A 17,824-nucleotide genomic window follows, 5' to 3' on the forward strand; every position below is an offset into this window, starting at 1 on the left:
CTGAATTATTGACCACTTCCTGATTTCCAGCCTATCAGCTGCAGAGCTGTCCCGACCCTCGTCCTTTTCGTAACGGCATCGTGATCGGCAGTGACTTCAGTGTAGGCTTCACTGTGTCCTTTGAGTGTTTGCCTGGCTACTCCCTCATCGGAGACGCTTCTCTCACATGTCTGCATGGAATCAGCCGCAACTGGAACCACCCGGTACCACGCTGTGAAGGTAACTATATAAATAGGATATATATGGTAATTACTAGTATATAAATCTATTAGATACGATCTCTATGGTAACAGATTGATACTGCACCTAGAGAGCGGCTGTGGGCGTTGTGTTGGGGTAACGTCACCTGACCTGGCTGTGTATCTCCTCTCATCTATAGCTCTGTGTGGGGGTAACATCACCTCCATGAATGGGACCATCTACTCCCCCGGCCACCCCGAGGAGTACCCCAACTTCCAGGACTGTGTGTGGAACGTAAGGGTTCCCCCTGGGAATGGGATCTACATCAACTTTACTGTGCTCAGCACTGAACCCATATATGACTACATCACCGTGTGGTAAGAACTTACACTCATCCCTCTCTCAGCAACTAAAGTGTTATATCATACTAAATATACATCCACTTCACTATGCTCAGTACAGAACCCATCTATGACTACAGCACTGTGTGGAAAGAAGAGATTCCCACTCATCTCTCACTCACTCAGCAACTAAGTTGTCTTTAATTTGAATTCATCTATAACTGCATCAGTGTGTGGAAAGAAGAGATTCACACTCACCTCTATCTCCGCAACTACAGTGGGGGGAAAAAGTATTTGATCCCCTGCTGATTTTGTACGTTTGCCCACTGACAAAGAAAGGATCAGTCTATAATTTTAATGGTAGGTTTATTTGAACAGTGAGAGACAGAATATCAACATGCAGAAAAACGCATGTCAAAAATGTTCTAAATTGATTTTCATTTTAATGACGGAAATAAGTATTGGACCCCCTCTCAATCAGAAAGATTTCTGGCTCCCAGGTGTCTTTTATACAGGTAACGAGCTGAGATTAGGGGCACACTCTTAAAGGGAGTGCTCCTAACTGCAGCTTGTTACCTGTAAAAAAGACACCTGTCCACAGAAGCAATCAATCAATCAGATTCCAAACTCTCCACCATGGCCAAGACCAAAGAGCTCTCCAAGGATGTCAGGGACAAGATTGTAGACCTACACAAGGCTGGAATGGGCTACAAGACCATCGCCAAGCAGCTTGGTGAGAAGGCAACAACATTTGGTGCGATTATTCGCAAATGGAAGAAACACAAAAGAACTGTCAATATCCCTCGGCCTGGGGCTCCATGCAAGATCTCACCTCGTGGAGTTGCAATGATCATGAGAACGGTGAGGAATCAGCCCAGAACTACACGGGAGGATCTTGTCAATGATCTCAAGGCAGCTGGGACCATAGTCACCAAGAAAACAATTGGTAACACACTACGCCGTGAAGGACTGAAATCCTGCAGCGCCCACAAGGTCCCCCTGCTCAAGAATACATATACATGCCCGTCTGAAGTTTGCCAATGAACATCTGAATGACTCAGACTGGACACAACTGGTGAAAGTGTTGTGGTCAGATGAGACCAAAATGGAGCTCTTTGGCATCAACTCAACTCGCCGTGTTTGGAGGAGGAGGAATGCTGCCTATGACCCCAAGAACACCATCTCCACCATCAAACATGGAGGTGGAAACATTATGCTTTGGGGGTGTTTTTCTGCTAAGGGGACAGGACAACTTCACCGCATCTAAGGGACGATGGACGGGGCCATGTACCGTCAAATCTTGGGTGAGAACCTCCTTCCCTCAGCCAGGGCATTGAAAATGGGTCGTGGATGGGAATTCCAGCATGACAATGACCCAAAACACACGGCCAAGGCAACAAAGGAGTGGCTCAAGAAGAAGCACATTAAGGTCCTGGAGTGGCCTAGCCAGTCTCCAGACCTTAATCCCATAGAAAATCTGTGGAGGGAGCTGAAGGTTCGAGTTGCCAAACGTCATCCTCGAAACCTTAATGACTTGGAGAAGATCTGCAAAGAGGAGTGGGACAAAATCCCTCCTGAGATGTGTGCAAACCTGGTGGCCAACTACAAGAAACGTCTGACCTCTGTGATTGCCAACAAGGGTTTTGCCACCAAGTACTAAGTCATTTTTTGCAGAGGGGTCAAATCATTTTATAACATTTTTGACATGCGTTTTTCTGGATGTTTTTATTGTTATTCTGTCTCTCACTGTTCAAATAAACCTACCATTAAAATTATAGACTGATCATTTCTTTGTAAGTGGGTAAACGTACAAAATCAGCAGGGGATCAAATACTTTTTCCCCCCACTGTAAGTAGTGTTTTATGTTACATTATAATATATGTACTTGGTAAAGTCTTAACTACTGGCCTCTCTGTGTGGTAAGATAACCCACTCACGTCACTTCCTGTCTGTAGTTCGCTCTTCATGCACCTTGTTATGGAAAAGGCTGGAAAGGGAGTTCACAAAAACAGCTGTTCTTTTTCCTTCCCAATCACCTCTCACTAAGCAACAAAGTAGTGTTTTATTTTTCATTGCAAAGCTGCCAACTCTCACACATTGACCGTGGGACACACACGTTTGACCCTCTTCTCACGCTCACACTCCATGCCTCTTATGTCTCACTTATTGAAAAGTACTGCTAATTAGTCCATTGTATAGTCAGTGCATTAACTTTTCAACTGTGCTCCAAGTCGTTTTGAAATCAGAGCATCTGCGCGTGCAATTTCACATCACGAGCAGAACCTCTATCATTGTCCTGTCTTGCCACAGCACTGTGAACCGCAGCACATTGAAGCATATGATTGGTCTAGTTATGTGAGGGATCAAGGGGATTGGATGCACGTTTTAAATAAACGCCCCAACAAGGTTAGAGTGGAGCAGAATGGAGAGATAGAATGTTCTCCGCTGAATTGATAAAACTGTAAAAAGAGCAGCACGGTAGCGCTGTTTTATGTACAATGTTGTCAACAAAATGAGGTTGCTGTTACTCCCGTCCCTATTGCAGAATGCAGCCTTTTGACAGCATGTACTAAAGTTGATTTAAACCACACTTGCATTAGTCCCCTTGTTTGGTGATTTGCATTTAGGTTGTGACAATGAAAAGGAAGCAGACAGCTACAGTATGTTTTAGCAGGGAAGTTGGGTAGGGGGACCTGATTTGGAACTATGAAAATCATTTTGTCGAACAGATTGTGAACTCAAAAGCGTAAGTTCGATTCTAGAGGGGGGGACAATAAGTTGAAAAATGATTTGGTTAGGGTGTAGGGGCATTAATATTCTCTTCAGGAGATTTTGTTATCTATTTACTTTATTTAGTCTGATCAGTTGAACAATTTTCATTCTTAACAATGGGCTAAAATATAGGGTAATTAGTGTGCTTGTCAGCAAGAACACTACTGTTATTCCCCATACTTATTTTATTATTCCACTTCTTCCCAATTTTGCCAGTGTAATTGCATACACTTAGTGTACAAAACATTATGAACACCTGCTCTTTCCATGGCATAGACTGACCAGGTGAATCCAGATGAAAGCTATGATCCCTTACTGATGTCACTTGTTAAATCCACTTCAATCAGTGTAGATAAAGAGGAGGGGACAGGGTTCCTGCAGTCAAATGACCAAATCGCCCCTCTAGTGGCCTCATGGGTGGAACGCTATTAATATTTTTTATAATTTCATATATATATGATAACATTATATATAATTGTTTTAATCTAAAAACATGCCGAAAGCCGGTGTTTCTATGTCAAACGGTTTTGTTAACTTTTAGTCTTCTGTGATGTATATAAAGAGTAATATTGGAATGCAAACTCAAAATGTAATACATTTCACCTCTATATCTGACATGGTAGAGGAGTCTTCTTTTTGTTGATCCCATAACCATGTGTGTGAGGTGTTCACTTTTGTTTCAAAGTAGATTTGTTTAACAGTACCAAGAAACACTCTGCGTGACCCTGATTTAGCCACTACAGTAACATATTAAAGAAGGATTTTTAAGCCTTGAACTAATTGAGACATGGATTGTGCATGTGTGCCATTCAGGGGATAAATGGGGCAAGACAAAAATGACAGTGCCTTCGAACGGGGTTAATTAGTAACGCTGCTGGGTTTTTCACGCTTAGCAGTTTCTCATGTGTATCAAGAATAGTCAACCACCCAAAAGACATCCAGCCAACTTGACACCACTGTTGGAAGCATTGGAGTCAATATGGGCCACACTTTTGACACCTTGTAGAGTCCATGCCTCGACGAATTGAGACTGTTCTGAGGGCAAAAGGGGGGGCGGGTGCAACTCAGTATTAGGAAGGTGTTACTAATGTTTGGTATAATCATTGTATATTGATGTCAAATGTTACATAATAATTACTTTTCAGTAAGTTTCAATAAGGGCCTTGAAGCTACCGGTAATTTACCAAACTTACCGGAATCTTCTGTCATTTTGGTAATTAACAGGTAATCTATGGTAACTTTGGTCATTTATACTTGAATAACTTGTCCATTAGCTTCTAGTGGATAGAACATATGGTTCAAGAGAAAATAGCATTAATGAAAAAGCATTGTTTTCAATTAACTCTATAAATCTTCCAGTGATATACTCTCCCTTTACAACCCTGGTTTCAATAAAATAAGACCTTTGTTTCAATACACATGAGGGGATAACAAGAAATGCTGTTGAACTATGTGATAGTCAATTAGCCTAGCCAATTATGTTAAAGCTCACCCTTGACCTTACATGTTGGATGCTAAATTAGTGTAATTATTATTAAGATCTCTATTGTTATGGTAAAAAAAATATTCCTATTATATACTTTAAAGTGTTTTAGGGATTATACAATTGTCGCAAAAAACAACATTGTTTTTGGAGTTCCACGTTCCATAGTGTTCTCCAACCTCTTCTCCACCCCCCCCCCCCCCCCCCCCCCCATTAAACAAATTCACCAATAGAGATGTCACACTCACAGTCCATCTATTTAAATGCATCGGCATTGTTGTACGAAGACTTTGAATCTCTCCATGTGACCTGTGCACCAAGCAATACAAGTTCTTCAAGTATCCCCATAGATCCAGTCAAAGGCATCTTGATGTTTTAAAGAGAGCGGCTTTCTGAGTAATTGTCTTCCTCAGCACTCTGACACCACTGTTGTGGAGTGGGATGGAGAGAAAGAGAGTAAGGAAGGGGGGATGGAATAATGGATGGAATGAATGAGTCCGGAGATTCATTCTAATAATTGATGCCCTCCATCCATGCGCACACAAGTCCCCCTTTGTTTTAAAAGAATCCATGAGGGTACTTTAATTTATTAATGCTTTCAGCATAGCATACCCTCCACTCCACCCACACCTTTAAATAATGCACTTTCAGCATAGCATACATTCAGCATTAGCTAACGCCTCTGTCCCGAAGCAAGCACCAGCTAGCCTTGAGCCAGCCTCGAGGCAGGCCCACATACCAGTTAATTCTAGGGCTACAATACCTCCTTTGCTAATTGGCCTGGACCCTTTATTGTCGACATGGAGCCCCGCCGAGCCATCACGACTGGACTGCCGACATGTCGCTCGATGTGGTCTCAACAGGCTATTCTGTTACGATATTGCCGAAGAACCATCTACTAGCCCTGGCACGCCAGATTTTCTGAACTCTGTGTCCCCTGCTCGCCTAGCGTAGTAGTGACTACCGAACAGCACCCTGACTCACCTATTGCTGCTATTTTGACCCTATGATCACTCGGCTACACAGCTGATGCCCCCTGGACTCAATAACAAGGTACCTCATTTTGTTTACCTGCCGGCCCCAGCCTTGAACTCGGGTCCTGTATGTACCTAACTGGCCGGCTCTGCCCATTCATCGCCATTTACCCGTTGTTGTCTTAGCTCTCCTGATCAACACCTGTGATTGCTTTATGCCTCTCTCTAATGTCAATTTGCCTTGTCTACTGCTGTCTTGGCTAATTTCTATGGTTTTATTTCACTATAGAGCCTTCAGTCCCACTCAAATGCCTTAGATAGCTCTTTCGTCCCACCCCACACACATGCAGAGACCTCACCTAGGTTAACTGATGCCTCCGAAGACGAAACCTCTCTCATCGTCACCCAACGCTTAGGTTTTCCTCCACTGTACTCACATTATACCATACCCTTGTCTGTACATTATGCCTTGAATCTATTCTACCACGCCAAGAAATCTGCTCCTTTTATTCTCTGTCCCCAACGCATTAGACGACCAGTTTTGATAGCCTTTAGCCGTACCCTCATCCTACTCCTCCTCTGTTCCTCTGGTGATGTAGAGGTTAACCTAGGCCCTGCAGCCCCTAGTTCCACTCCTATTTCCCAGGCGCTATCATTTGTTGACTTCTGTAACCGTAAAAGCCTTGGTTTCATGCATGTTAACATCAGAAGCCTCCTCCCTAAGTTCGTTTTTTTCACTGCTTTAGCACACTCCACTCACACTGTGGTCCTAGCCATTTCTGAATCCTGGTTTAGGAAGACCACCAAAAAGTCTCAAATTTCCACCCCCAACAACAACATTTTCCAACAAGATAGAACTGCCAAAGGGGTTGGAGTTGCAATCTACTGCAGAAACAGCCTGTAGAGTTCTGTCATGCTATCCAGGTCTGTGCCCAAACAGTTTGAGCTTCTACTTTTAAAAATCCACCTTTCCAGAAATAAGTCTCTCAATGTTGTCGCTTGTTATAGACCCCCCTCAGCCCCCAGTGTGCCCTGGACAACATATGTGAATTAATCGTCCCCCATTTATCTTCAGAGTTTGTACTGTTAGGCGACCTAAACTGGGATATGCTTAACACCCCGGCCATCCTACAATCTAAGCTTGATGCCCTCAATCTCACACAAATGATCATGGAACCTACCAGGTACAACCCTAAATCCGTAAACACGGGCACCCTCATAGATATCATCCTGACCAACCTGCCCTCTAAATACATCTCTGCTGTCTTCAACCAGGATCTCAGTGATCACTGCCTCATTGCCTGCGTCCGTAATGGGTCCGCGGTCAAACGACCATCCCTCATCACTGTCAAACGCTCCCTAAAACACTTCAGTGAGCAGGCCTTTCTAATCGACCTGGCCCGGGTATCCTGGAAGGATATTGACCTCATTCCATCAGTAGAGGATGCCTGGTTATTCTTTAAAAGTGCTTTCCTCACCATCTTAAATAAGCATGCCCCATTCAAAAAATGTAGAACGAAGAACAGATATAGCCCTTGGTTCACTCCAGACCTAACTGCCCTTGACCAGCACAAAAACATCCTGTGGTGTACTGCATTAGCATCGAAAAGCCCCCACGATATGCAACTTTTCAGGGAAGTTAGGAACCAATATGCACAGGCAGTTAGGAAAGCTAAGGCTAGCTTTTTCAAACAGAAATGTGCATCCTGTAGCACAAACTCCCAAAAGTTCTGGGACACTGTAAAATCCATGGAGAATAAGAGCACCTCCTCCCAGCTGTCTACTGCACTGAGGCTAGGAAACACTGTCACCACCGATAAATCTACGATAATTTTTTCTACGGCTGGCCATGCTTTCCACCTGGCTAGCCCTACCCCGGTCAACAGCTCTGCACCCCCCACAGCAACTTGGCCAAGCCTTCCCATTTCTCCTTCAACCAAATCCAGATAGCTGATGTTCTGAAAGAGCTGCAAAATTTTGACCTGTACAAATCAGCTGGGCTAGACAATCTGGACCCTCTCTTTCTAAAATTATCAGCTGCAATTGATGCAACCCCTATTACTAGCCTGTTCAACCTCTCTTTCGTATCATCTGAGATCCCCAAAGATTGGAAAGCTGCCGCGGTCATCCCCCTCTTCAAAGGGGCAGACACTCTAGACTCAAACTGCTACAGATCTATATCTATTCTACCTACCCTGCCTTTCCAAGGTCTTCGAAAGCCAAGTTAACAAACAGATCACCGACCATTTCGAATCCTACCGTACCTTCTCCGCTATGCAATCTGGTTTCCGAGCTGGTCATGGGTGCAACTCAACCACGCTCAAGGTCCTAAATGATATCCTAACCACCATCGTTAAGAAACAATACTGTGCAGCCGTATTCATTGACCTGGCCAAGGCTTTCGACTCTGTCAATCACCACATCCTCATCGGCAGACTCAACAGCCTTGGTTTCTCAAATGATTGCCTTGCCTGGTTCACCAACAACTTCTCTGATAGAGTTCAGTGTGTCAAATCGGAGGGCCTGTTGTCCGGACCTCTGGCAGTGTCTATGGGGGTGCCACAGGGTTCAATTCTCGGGCCGACTCTTTTCTCTGTATACATCAATGATGTCGCTCTTACTGCTGGTGATTCTCTGATCCACCTCTACGCAGACGACACCATTTTGTATACTTCTGGCCTTTCTTTGGAAACTATTAACAAACCTCCATACGAGCTTCAATGCCATGCAACACTCCTTCCGTGGCCTCCAACTGCTCTTAAATGCAAGTAAAACGAAATGCATGCTCTTCAACAGATCGCTGCCCGCACCTGCCCGCCCATCTAGCATCACTACTCTGGACGGTTCTGACTTAGAATATGTGGACAACTACAAATACCTATGTGTCTGGTTAGACTGTAAACTCTCCTTCCAGACTCACATTTAGCATCTCCAATCCAAAATTAAATCTAGAATTAGCTTCCTATTTCGCAACAAAGCATCCTTCACTCATGATGCCAAACATACCCTCGCAAAACTGACTATCCTACCGATCCTTGACCTTGATGTCAATTACAAAATAGCCTCCAACACTCTACTCAGCAAATTGGATGCAGTCTATCACAGTGCCATCCGTTTTGTCACCAAAGCCCCATATACTACCCACCACTGCGACCTGTATGCTCTCGTTGGCTGGCCCTCGCTTCAAACTCGTCGCCAATCCCACTGGCTCCAGGTCATCTACAAGTCTTTGCTAGATAAAGCCCCGCCTTATCTCATCTCACTGGTCACCATAGCAGCACCCACCCGTAGCACGCGCTCCAGCAGGTATATTTCACTGGTCACCCCCAAAGCCAACTCCTTTCCTTCCAGATCTCTGCTGCCAAAATCTGGAACGAATTGCAAAAATCACTGAAGCTGGAGACTCGTATCTCCCTCACTAACTTTAAGCATCAGCTGTCAGAGCAGCTTACAGACCATTGCACCTGTACAAAGCCCATCTGTAAATAGCCCACCCAACTACCTCATCCCCATATTGTTATTTATTTATTTAGCTCCTTTGCACCCCAGTATCTCTACTTGCACATTCATCTTCTGCACATCTATCACTCCAGTGTTTAATTGCTAAATTGTAATTATTTTGCCACTATGGCCTATTTATTGCCTTACCTCACTAATCTTATTTTGTTTGCACACAGTGTATATAGACTTTTCAATTGTGTTATTGACTGTACGTTTGTTTATTCCATGTGAAATTCTGTGTTGTTTGTGTCGCACTGCTTTGCATTATCTTGGCCAGGTCACAGTTGTTGAACTTGTTCTCAACTGGCCTACCTGGTTAAATAAAGGTGAAATAAGAAAAAATACCCTCCACTCCACCCACACCTTTAAATAATGCACTTTCAGCATAGCATACCCTCCACTCCACCCACACCTTTAAATAATGTACTTTCAGCAAAGGTGGAAGTATTATTGATTTTATTATTTTCACATGGCTCTTTCTCTGTCTCAGATAGTATTTATGTTGCTGTCTCAGTCTCGAGCAGGCGCTCAGCCGGATTTATGTTGCTGCTCCGTCGGAGGCGCCCGTCTCAGATAGTATTTATGTTGCTGTCTCCTTCACAGATAGTATTTATGATGCTGTCTCCGTCTCAGATAGCATTTATGTTGCTTTCTCCGTCTCAGATGGTATTTATGTTGTTGTGTCCATCTCAGATAGTATTTATGTTGCTGTCTCCATCTCAGATAGTATTTATGTTGCTGTCTCCGTCTCAGATAGTATTTATGTTGCTGTCTCCATCTCAGATATTATTTATGTTGCTGTCTCCATCTCAGATAGTATTTATGTTGCTGTCTCCATCTCAGATAGTATTTATGTTGCTGTCTCCATCTCAGATATTATTTATGTTGCTGTCTCCATCTCAGAGAGTATTTATGTTGCTGTCTCAGATAGTATTTATGTTGCTGTCTCCGTCTCAGATAGTATATATGTTGCTGTCTCCGTCTCAGATAGTATATATGTTGCTGTCTCCGTCTCAGATAGTATTTATGTTGCTGTCTCCATCTCAGAGAGTATTTATGTTGCTGTCTCAGATAGTATATATGTTGCTGTCTCCGTCTCAGATAGTATTTATGTTGCCTCTCCGTATCAGATAGTATTTATGTTGCTGTCTCCGTCTAAGATAGTATTTATGTTGCTGTCTCCGTATCAGATAGTATTTATGTTGCTGTCTCCTTCACAGATAGTATTTATGTTGCTGTCTCCGTATCAGATAGTATTTATGTTGCTGTCTCCGTCTCAGATAGTATTTATGTTGCTGTCTCTCTCAGATAGTATTTATGTTGCTGTCTCTCTCAGATAGTATTTATGTTGCTGTCTCCGTCTCAGATAGTATTTATGTTGCTGTCTCCGTCTCAGATAGTATTTATGTTGCTGTCTCTCTCAGATAGTATTTATGTTGCTGTCTCTCTCAGATAGTATTTATGTTGCTGTCTCCGTCTCAGATAGTATTTATGTTGCTGTCTCCGTCTCAGATAGTATTTATGTTGCTGTCTCTCTCAGATAGTATTTATGTTGCTGTCTCTCTCAGATAGTATTTATGTTGCTGTCTCTCTCAGATAGTATTTATGTTGCTGTCTCCGTCTCAGATAGTTTTTATGTTGCTGTCTCCGTCTCAGATAGTATTTATGTTGCTGTCTCTGTATCAGATAGTATATATGTTGCTGTCACCGTCTCAGATAGTATTTATGTTGCTGTCTCCATCTCAGAGAGTATTTATGTTGCTGTCTCTCTCAGATAGTATTTATGTTGTTGTCTCCATCTCAGATAGTATTTATGTTGCTGTCTCCGTCTCAGATAGTATTTATGTTGCTGTCTCTCTCAGATAGTATATGTGTTGCTGTCTCTCTCAGATAGTATATATGTTGCTGTCTCCGTCTCAGATAGTATTTATGTTGCTGTCTCTCTCAGATAGTATTTATGTTGCTGTCTCTCTCAGATAGTATTTATGTTGCTGTCTCCGTCTCAGATAGTATTTATGTTGCTGTCTCTCTCAGATAGTATTTATGTTGCTGTCTCTCTCAGATAGTATTTATGTTGCTGTCTCCGTCTCAGATAGTATTTATGTTGCTGTCTCTCTCAGATAGTATTTATGTTGCTGTCTCCGTCTCAGATAGTATTTATGTTGCTGTCTCTCTCAGATAGTATTTATGTTGCTGTCTCCGTCTCAGATAGTATTTATGTTGCTGTCTCCGTCTCAGATAGTATTTATGTTGCTGTCTCTCTCAGATAGTATTTATGTTGCTGTCTCCGTCTCAGATAGTATTTATGTTGCTGTCTCTCTCAGATAGTATTTATGTTGCTGTCTCCGTCTCAGATAGTATTTATGTTGCTGTCTCTCTCAGATAGTATTTATGTTGCTGTCTCCGTCTCAGATAGTATTTATGATGCTGTCTCTCTCAGATAGTATTTATGTTGCTGTCTCTCTCAGATAGTATTTATGTTGCTGTCTCCGTCTCAGATAGTATTTATGATGCTGTCTCTCTCAGATAGTATTTATGTTGCTGTCTCCTTCACAGATAGTATTTATGTTGCTGTCTCTCTCAGATAGTATTTATGTTGCTGTCTCTCTCAGATAGTATTTATGTTGCTGTCTCTCTCAGATAGTATTTATTTTGCTGTCTCTCTCAGATAGTATTTATGTTGCTGTCTCCTTCACAGATAGTATTTATGTTGCTGTCTCTCTCAGATAGTATTTATGTTGCTGTCTCCTTCACAGATAGTATATACGTTGATGTCTGCGGCGGCTGCGACCGCTTCATTCTGCGCTGTGAGACATCATGCTGGCTTGTGGGTTCCCCACATATTTTCGTGCACAAACACACACACAAACACACTTGTGCGCGCCCACACACATATGCACGTGCGCACACGCTCACACACTCACGTATGCACTAATACACACAGAGAATCACTCAAACTCTCTCTCTCTCACAAACATACACACACGCTCTCTCTCTCACAAACACAGATACACACGCTCTCTCTCTCACAAACACATACACACACGCTCTCTCACAAACACACACACACTCTCTCTCACACACACGCTCTCTCACACACACACGCTCTCTCTCTCAATCTCTCTCTCTCTCTCTCTCTCTCTCTCACACACACACACACACACACACACACATGCTCTCTCTCACAAACACATGCTCTCTCTCTCTCTAATATACATATAAATGTTTGTTTTTGATCACAAGTTCATACAAGGGTACATACAGTATGTTGGTAAATAAATAGGCATGATGTGTCAATTTCAATGATATACATTTTGTAATTACAGCTATACAGTTTGTAGCTCCAGCTATACAGTTTGTAATTACAGCTATACAGTTTGTAATTACAGCTATACAGTTTGTAATTACAGCTCTACAGTTTGTAATTACAGCTATACAGTTTGTAATTACAGCTCTACAGTTTGTAATTACAGCTATACAGTTTGTAATTACAGCTATACAGTTTGTAGCTACAGCTATACAGTTTGTAATTACAGCTATACCGTTTGTAATTACAGCTCTACAGTTTGTAGCTACAGCTGTACAGTTTGTAATTACAGCTATACAGTTTGTAATTACAGCTATACCGTTTGTAATTACAGCTCTACAGTTTGTAATTACAGCTATACAGTTTGTAATTACAGCTATACCGTTTGTAATTACAGCTATACGGTTTGTAATTACAGCTATACGGTTTGTAATTACAGCTCTACAGTTTGTAATTACAGCTATACAGTTTGTAGCTACAGCTCTACAGTTTGCAATTACAGCTGTACAGTTTGTAGCTACAGCTATACAGTTTGTAGCTACAGCTATACAGTTTGTAGCTACAGCCCTACAGTTTGCAATTACAGCTATACAGTTTGTAGCTACAGCTCTACAGTTTGTAATTACAGCTATACAGTTTGTAATTACAGCTATACAGTTTAATTACAGCTATACAGTTTGTAGCTACAGCTATACAGTTTGTAGCTACAGATATACAGTTTGTAGCTACAGCTATATAGTTTGTAGCTACAGCTATACAGTTTGTAGCTACAGCTGTACAGTTTGTAGCTACAGCTATACAGTTTGTAGCTACAGCTATACAGTTTGTAATTACAGCTATACAGTTTGTAATTTTAATTTTATTTTTTTATTTCACCTTTATTTAACTAGGTAGGCCAGTTGAGAACAAGTTCTCATTTACAACTGCAACCTGCCCAAGATAAAGCAAAGCAGTGCGACACAAACAACACAGAGTTACACATGGAATAAATAGACTTACAGTCAATAACACAGCAGAAAAAAAGTATATATACAGTGTGTGCAAATGGCATGAGGAGAAAGGCAATAAATAGGCCATAGTAGCGAAGTAATTACAATTTAGCAAATTAACACTGGAGTGAGAGATGTGCAGATGATGTGCAAGTAGAAATACTGGTGTGCAAAAGAGCAAAAAGTAAATAAAAACAATATGGGGATGAGGTAGGTAGATTGGATGGGCTATTTAGAGATGGGTTGTGTGTGTACAGCTGCAGCAATCGGTCAGCTGCTCAGATAGCTGATGTTTAAAGTTAGTGAGGGAGATATAATTTTCTAACTTCAGCGATTTTTGCAATTCGTTCCAGTCATTGGCAGCAGAGAACTGGAAGGAAAGGCGGCCAAAGGGGGTGTTGGCTTTGGGGATGACCAGTGCGATATACCTGCTGGAGCGTGTGCTACGGGTGGGTGTTGTTATCGTGACCAGTGAGCTGAGATAAGGTGGAGCTTTACCTAGCATAGACTTATAGATGACCTGGAGCCAGTGGGGCTGGCGACGAATATGTAGCGAGGGCCAACCGACGAGAGCATACAGGTCGCAGTGGTGGGTGGTGTATGGTGCTTTGGTGACAAAACGGATGGCACTGTCATAGACTGCATCCAATTTGCTGAGTAGAGTGTTGGACGCTGTTTTGTAAATGACATCGCCGAAGTCGAGGATCGGTAGGATAGTACGTCAGTTTTACGAGGGTATGTATGGCAGTGTGAGTGAAGGAGGCTTTGTTGCGAAATAGGAAGCAGATTCTAGATTTAATTTTGGATTGGAGATGTTTAATATGAGTCTGGAAGGAGAGTTTACAGTCTAGCCAGACACCTAGGTATTTGTAGTTGTCCACATATTCTAAGTCAGAACCGTCCAGAGTAGTGATGCTAGTCGGGTGTGCGGGTGCGGGCAGTGATCGGTTGAAAAGGAGTTTTACTAGCGTTTAAGAGCAGTTGGAGGCCACGGAAGGAGTGTTGTATGGCATTGAAGCTCGTTTGGAGGTTTGTTAACAGTGTCCAAAGAAGGGCCAGATGTATACAGAATGGTGTTGTCTGCGTAGAGGTGGATCAAGGAATCACCCGCAGCAAGAGCGACATCGTTGATATATACAGAGAAAAGAGTCGGCCCGAGAATTGAACCCTGTGGTACCCCCATAGAGACTGCCAGAGGTCCAGACAACAGGTCCTCAGATTTGACACACTGAACTCTATCTAAAAAGTAGTTGGTGAACCAGGCAAGGCAGTCATTTGAGATACCAAGGCTGTTGAGTCTGCCGATAAGAATGCAGTGATTGACAGAGTCGAAAGCCTTGGCCAGGTCGATGAAGATGGCTGCACAGTACTGTCTTTTATCGATGGCGGTTATGATATCGTTTAATACCTTGAGCATGGCTGAGGTGCACCCATGACCAGCTCGGGAGCCGTATTGCACAGCGGAGATGGTACGGTGAGATTTGAAATGGTCAGTGATCTGTTTGTTAACTTTCAAAGACTTTAGAATGGCAGGGCAGATGGATATAGGTCTATAACAGTTTGGGTCTAGAGTGTCACCCCCTTTGAAGTGGGGGATGACCGCAGCAGCTTTCCAATCTTTAGGGATCTCAGACGATACAAAAGAGAGGTTGAACAGACTGGTAATAGGGGTTGCAACAATGGCGGTGGATAATTTTAGAAAGAGAGGGTCCAGATTGTCTAGCTCAGCTGATTTGTACGGGTCCAGGTTTTGCAGCTCTTTCAGAACATCTGCTATCTGGATTTAGGTGAAGGAGAAGCTGGGGAGGCTTGGGCAAGTAACTGCGGGGGGTGCGGAGTTGTTGGCCGGGGTTGGAGTAGCCAGGAGGAAAGCATGGCCAGCCGTAGAGAAATGCTTATTGAAATTCTCGATTATCGTGGATTTATCAGTGCTGACAGTGTTTCTTAGCCTCAGTGCAGTGGGCAGCTGGGAGGAGGTGCTCTTATTCTCCATGAACTTTACAGTGTCCCAAAACTTTTGGGAGTTAGAGCTACAGGATGCACATTTCTGTTTGAAGGTTACAGCTATACAGCTTAATTGCAGCTATACAGTTTGCAATTACAGCTATACAGTTTGTAGCTACAGCTATACAGTTTGTAGCTACAGCTATACAGTTTGTAGCTACAGCTATACAGTTTGTAAGTACAGCTATACAGTTTGTAGCTACAGCTATAAAGTTTGTAGCTACAGCTATACAGTTTGTAGCTACAGCTATACAGTTTGTAATTACAGCTATACAGTTTGTAGCTACAGCTATACAGTTTGTAATTACAGCTATACAGTTTGTAATTACAGCTATACAGTTTGTAATTATAGCTATACAGTTTGCAGCTACAGCTATACAGTTTGTAATTACAGCTATACAGTTTGTAATTACAGCTATACAGTTTGTAATTACAGCTATACAGTTTGTAGCTACAGCTATACAGTTTGTAATTACAGCTATACATTTTGTAGCTACAGCTATACAGTTTGTAGCTACAGCTATACAGTTTGTAATTACAGCTATACAGTTTGTAGCTACAGCTATACAGTTTGTAGCTACAGCTATACAGTTTGTAATTACAGCTATACAGTTTGTAGCTACAGCTATACAGTTTGTAGCTACAGCTATACAGTTTGTAGCTACAGCTATACAGTTTGTAATTACAGCTATACCGTTTGCAGCTACAGCTATACAGTTTGTAATTACAGCTATACAGTTTGTAATTACAGCTATACAGTTTGTAATTACAGCTATACAGTTTGTAGCTACAGCTATACAGTTTGTAGCTACAGCTATACAGTTTGTAATTACAGCTATAAAGTTTGTAATTACAGCTATACAGTTTGTAATTACAGCTATACAGTTTGTAATTACAGCTATACAGTTTGTAATTACAGCTATACAGTTTGTAGCTACAGCTATACAGTTTGTAATTACAGCTATACAGTTTGTAATTACAGCTATACAGTTTGTAGCTACAGCTTTACAGTTTGTAATTACAGCTATACAGTTTGTAATTACAGCTATACAGTTTGTAATTACAGCTATATAGTTTGTAATTACAGCTATACAGTTTGTAGCTACAGCTATACAGTTTGTAATTACAGCTATACAGTTTGTAATTACAGCTATACAGTTTGTAATTACAGCTATACAGTTTGTAGCTACAGCTATACAGTTTGTAATTACAGCTATACAGTTTGTAATTACAGCTATACAGTTTGTAATTACAGCTGTACAGTTTGTAGCTACATCTATACAGTTTGTAATTACAGCTATACAGTTTGTAATTACAGCTATACAGTTTGTAGCTACAGCTATACAGTTTGTAGCTACAGCTATACAGTTTGTAATTACAGCTATACAGTTTGTAGCTACAGCTATACAGTTTGTAGCTACAGCTATACAGTTTGTAATTACAGCGCTACAGTTTGTAGCTACAGCAATACAGTTTGTAATTACAGCTATACAGTTTGTAGCTACAGCTATACAGTTTGTAATTACAGCTATACAGTTTGTAGCTACAGCTATACAGTTTGTAGCTACAGCTATACAGTTTGTAGCTACAGTTATACAGTTTGTAATTACAGCGCTACAGTTTGTAGCTACAGCTATATAGTTTGTAATTACAGCTATACAGTTTGTAGCTACAGCTATACATTTTGTAGCTACAGCTATACAGTTTGTAATTACAGCGCTACAGTTTGTAACTACAGCTATACAGTTTGTAATTACAGCTATACAGTTTGTAATTACAGCGCTACAGTTTGTAATTACAGCGCTACAGTTTGTAGCTACAGCTATACAGTTTGTAATTACAGCGCTACAGTTTGTAGCTACAGCTATACAGTTTGTAGCTACAGCTATACAGTTTGTAGCTACAGCTATACAGTTTGTAAGTACAGCTATACAGTTTGTAGCTACAGCTATAAATTTTGTAGCTACAGCTATACAGTTTGTAGCTACAGCTATACAGTTTGTAATTACAGCTATACAGATTGTAGCTACAGCTATACAGTTTGTAGCTACAGCTATACAGTTTGTAATTACAGCTATACAGTTTGCATCTACAGCTATACAGTTTGTAATTACAGCTATACAGTTTGTAATTACAGCTATACAGTTTGTAATTACAGCTATACAGTTTGTAGCTACAGCTATACAGTTTGTAGCTACAGCTATACAGTTTGTAATTACAGCTATACAGTTTGTAATTACAGCTATACAGTTTGTAATTACAGCTATACAGTT

At 41.7% G+C, this 17,824-nt stretch overlaps 1 protein-coding gene across 1 annotated transcript in view; it reads left to right on the plus strand.

Annotated features, from left to right (window-relative positions):
* LOC106570400 (CUB and sushi domain-containing protein 3) overlaps nt 1-17,824 on the plus strand; it is a 738,870-nt gene that overhangs the window by 554,766 nt on the left and 166,280 nt on the right. Inside the window, exons 43-44 of the mRNA XM_082961236.1 lie at nt 31-219; nt 380-557. Coding sequence (XP_082817362.1) covers nt 31-219; nt 380-557 — 367 coding nt within the window. The remainder of the gene's footprint in view (nt 1-30; nt 220-379; nt 558-17,824) is intronic.

This window comes from Salmo salar, chromosome 14 (assembly GCF_965601325.2).
Source record: "Salmo salar chromosome 14, fSalSal1, whole genome shotgun sequence".
In the NCBI taxonomy this organism is placed as follows: Eukaryota; Metazoa; Chordata; class Actinopteri; order Salmoniformes; family Salmonidae; genus Salmo; species Salmo salar.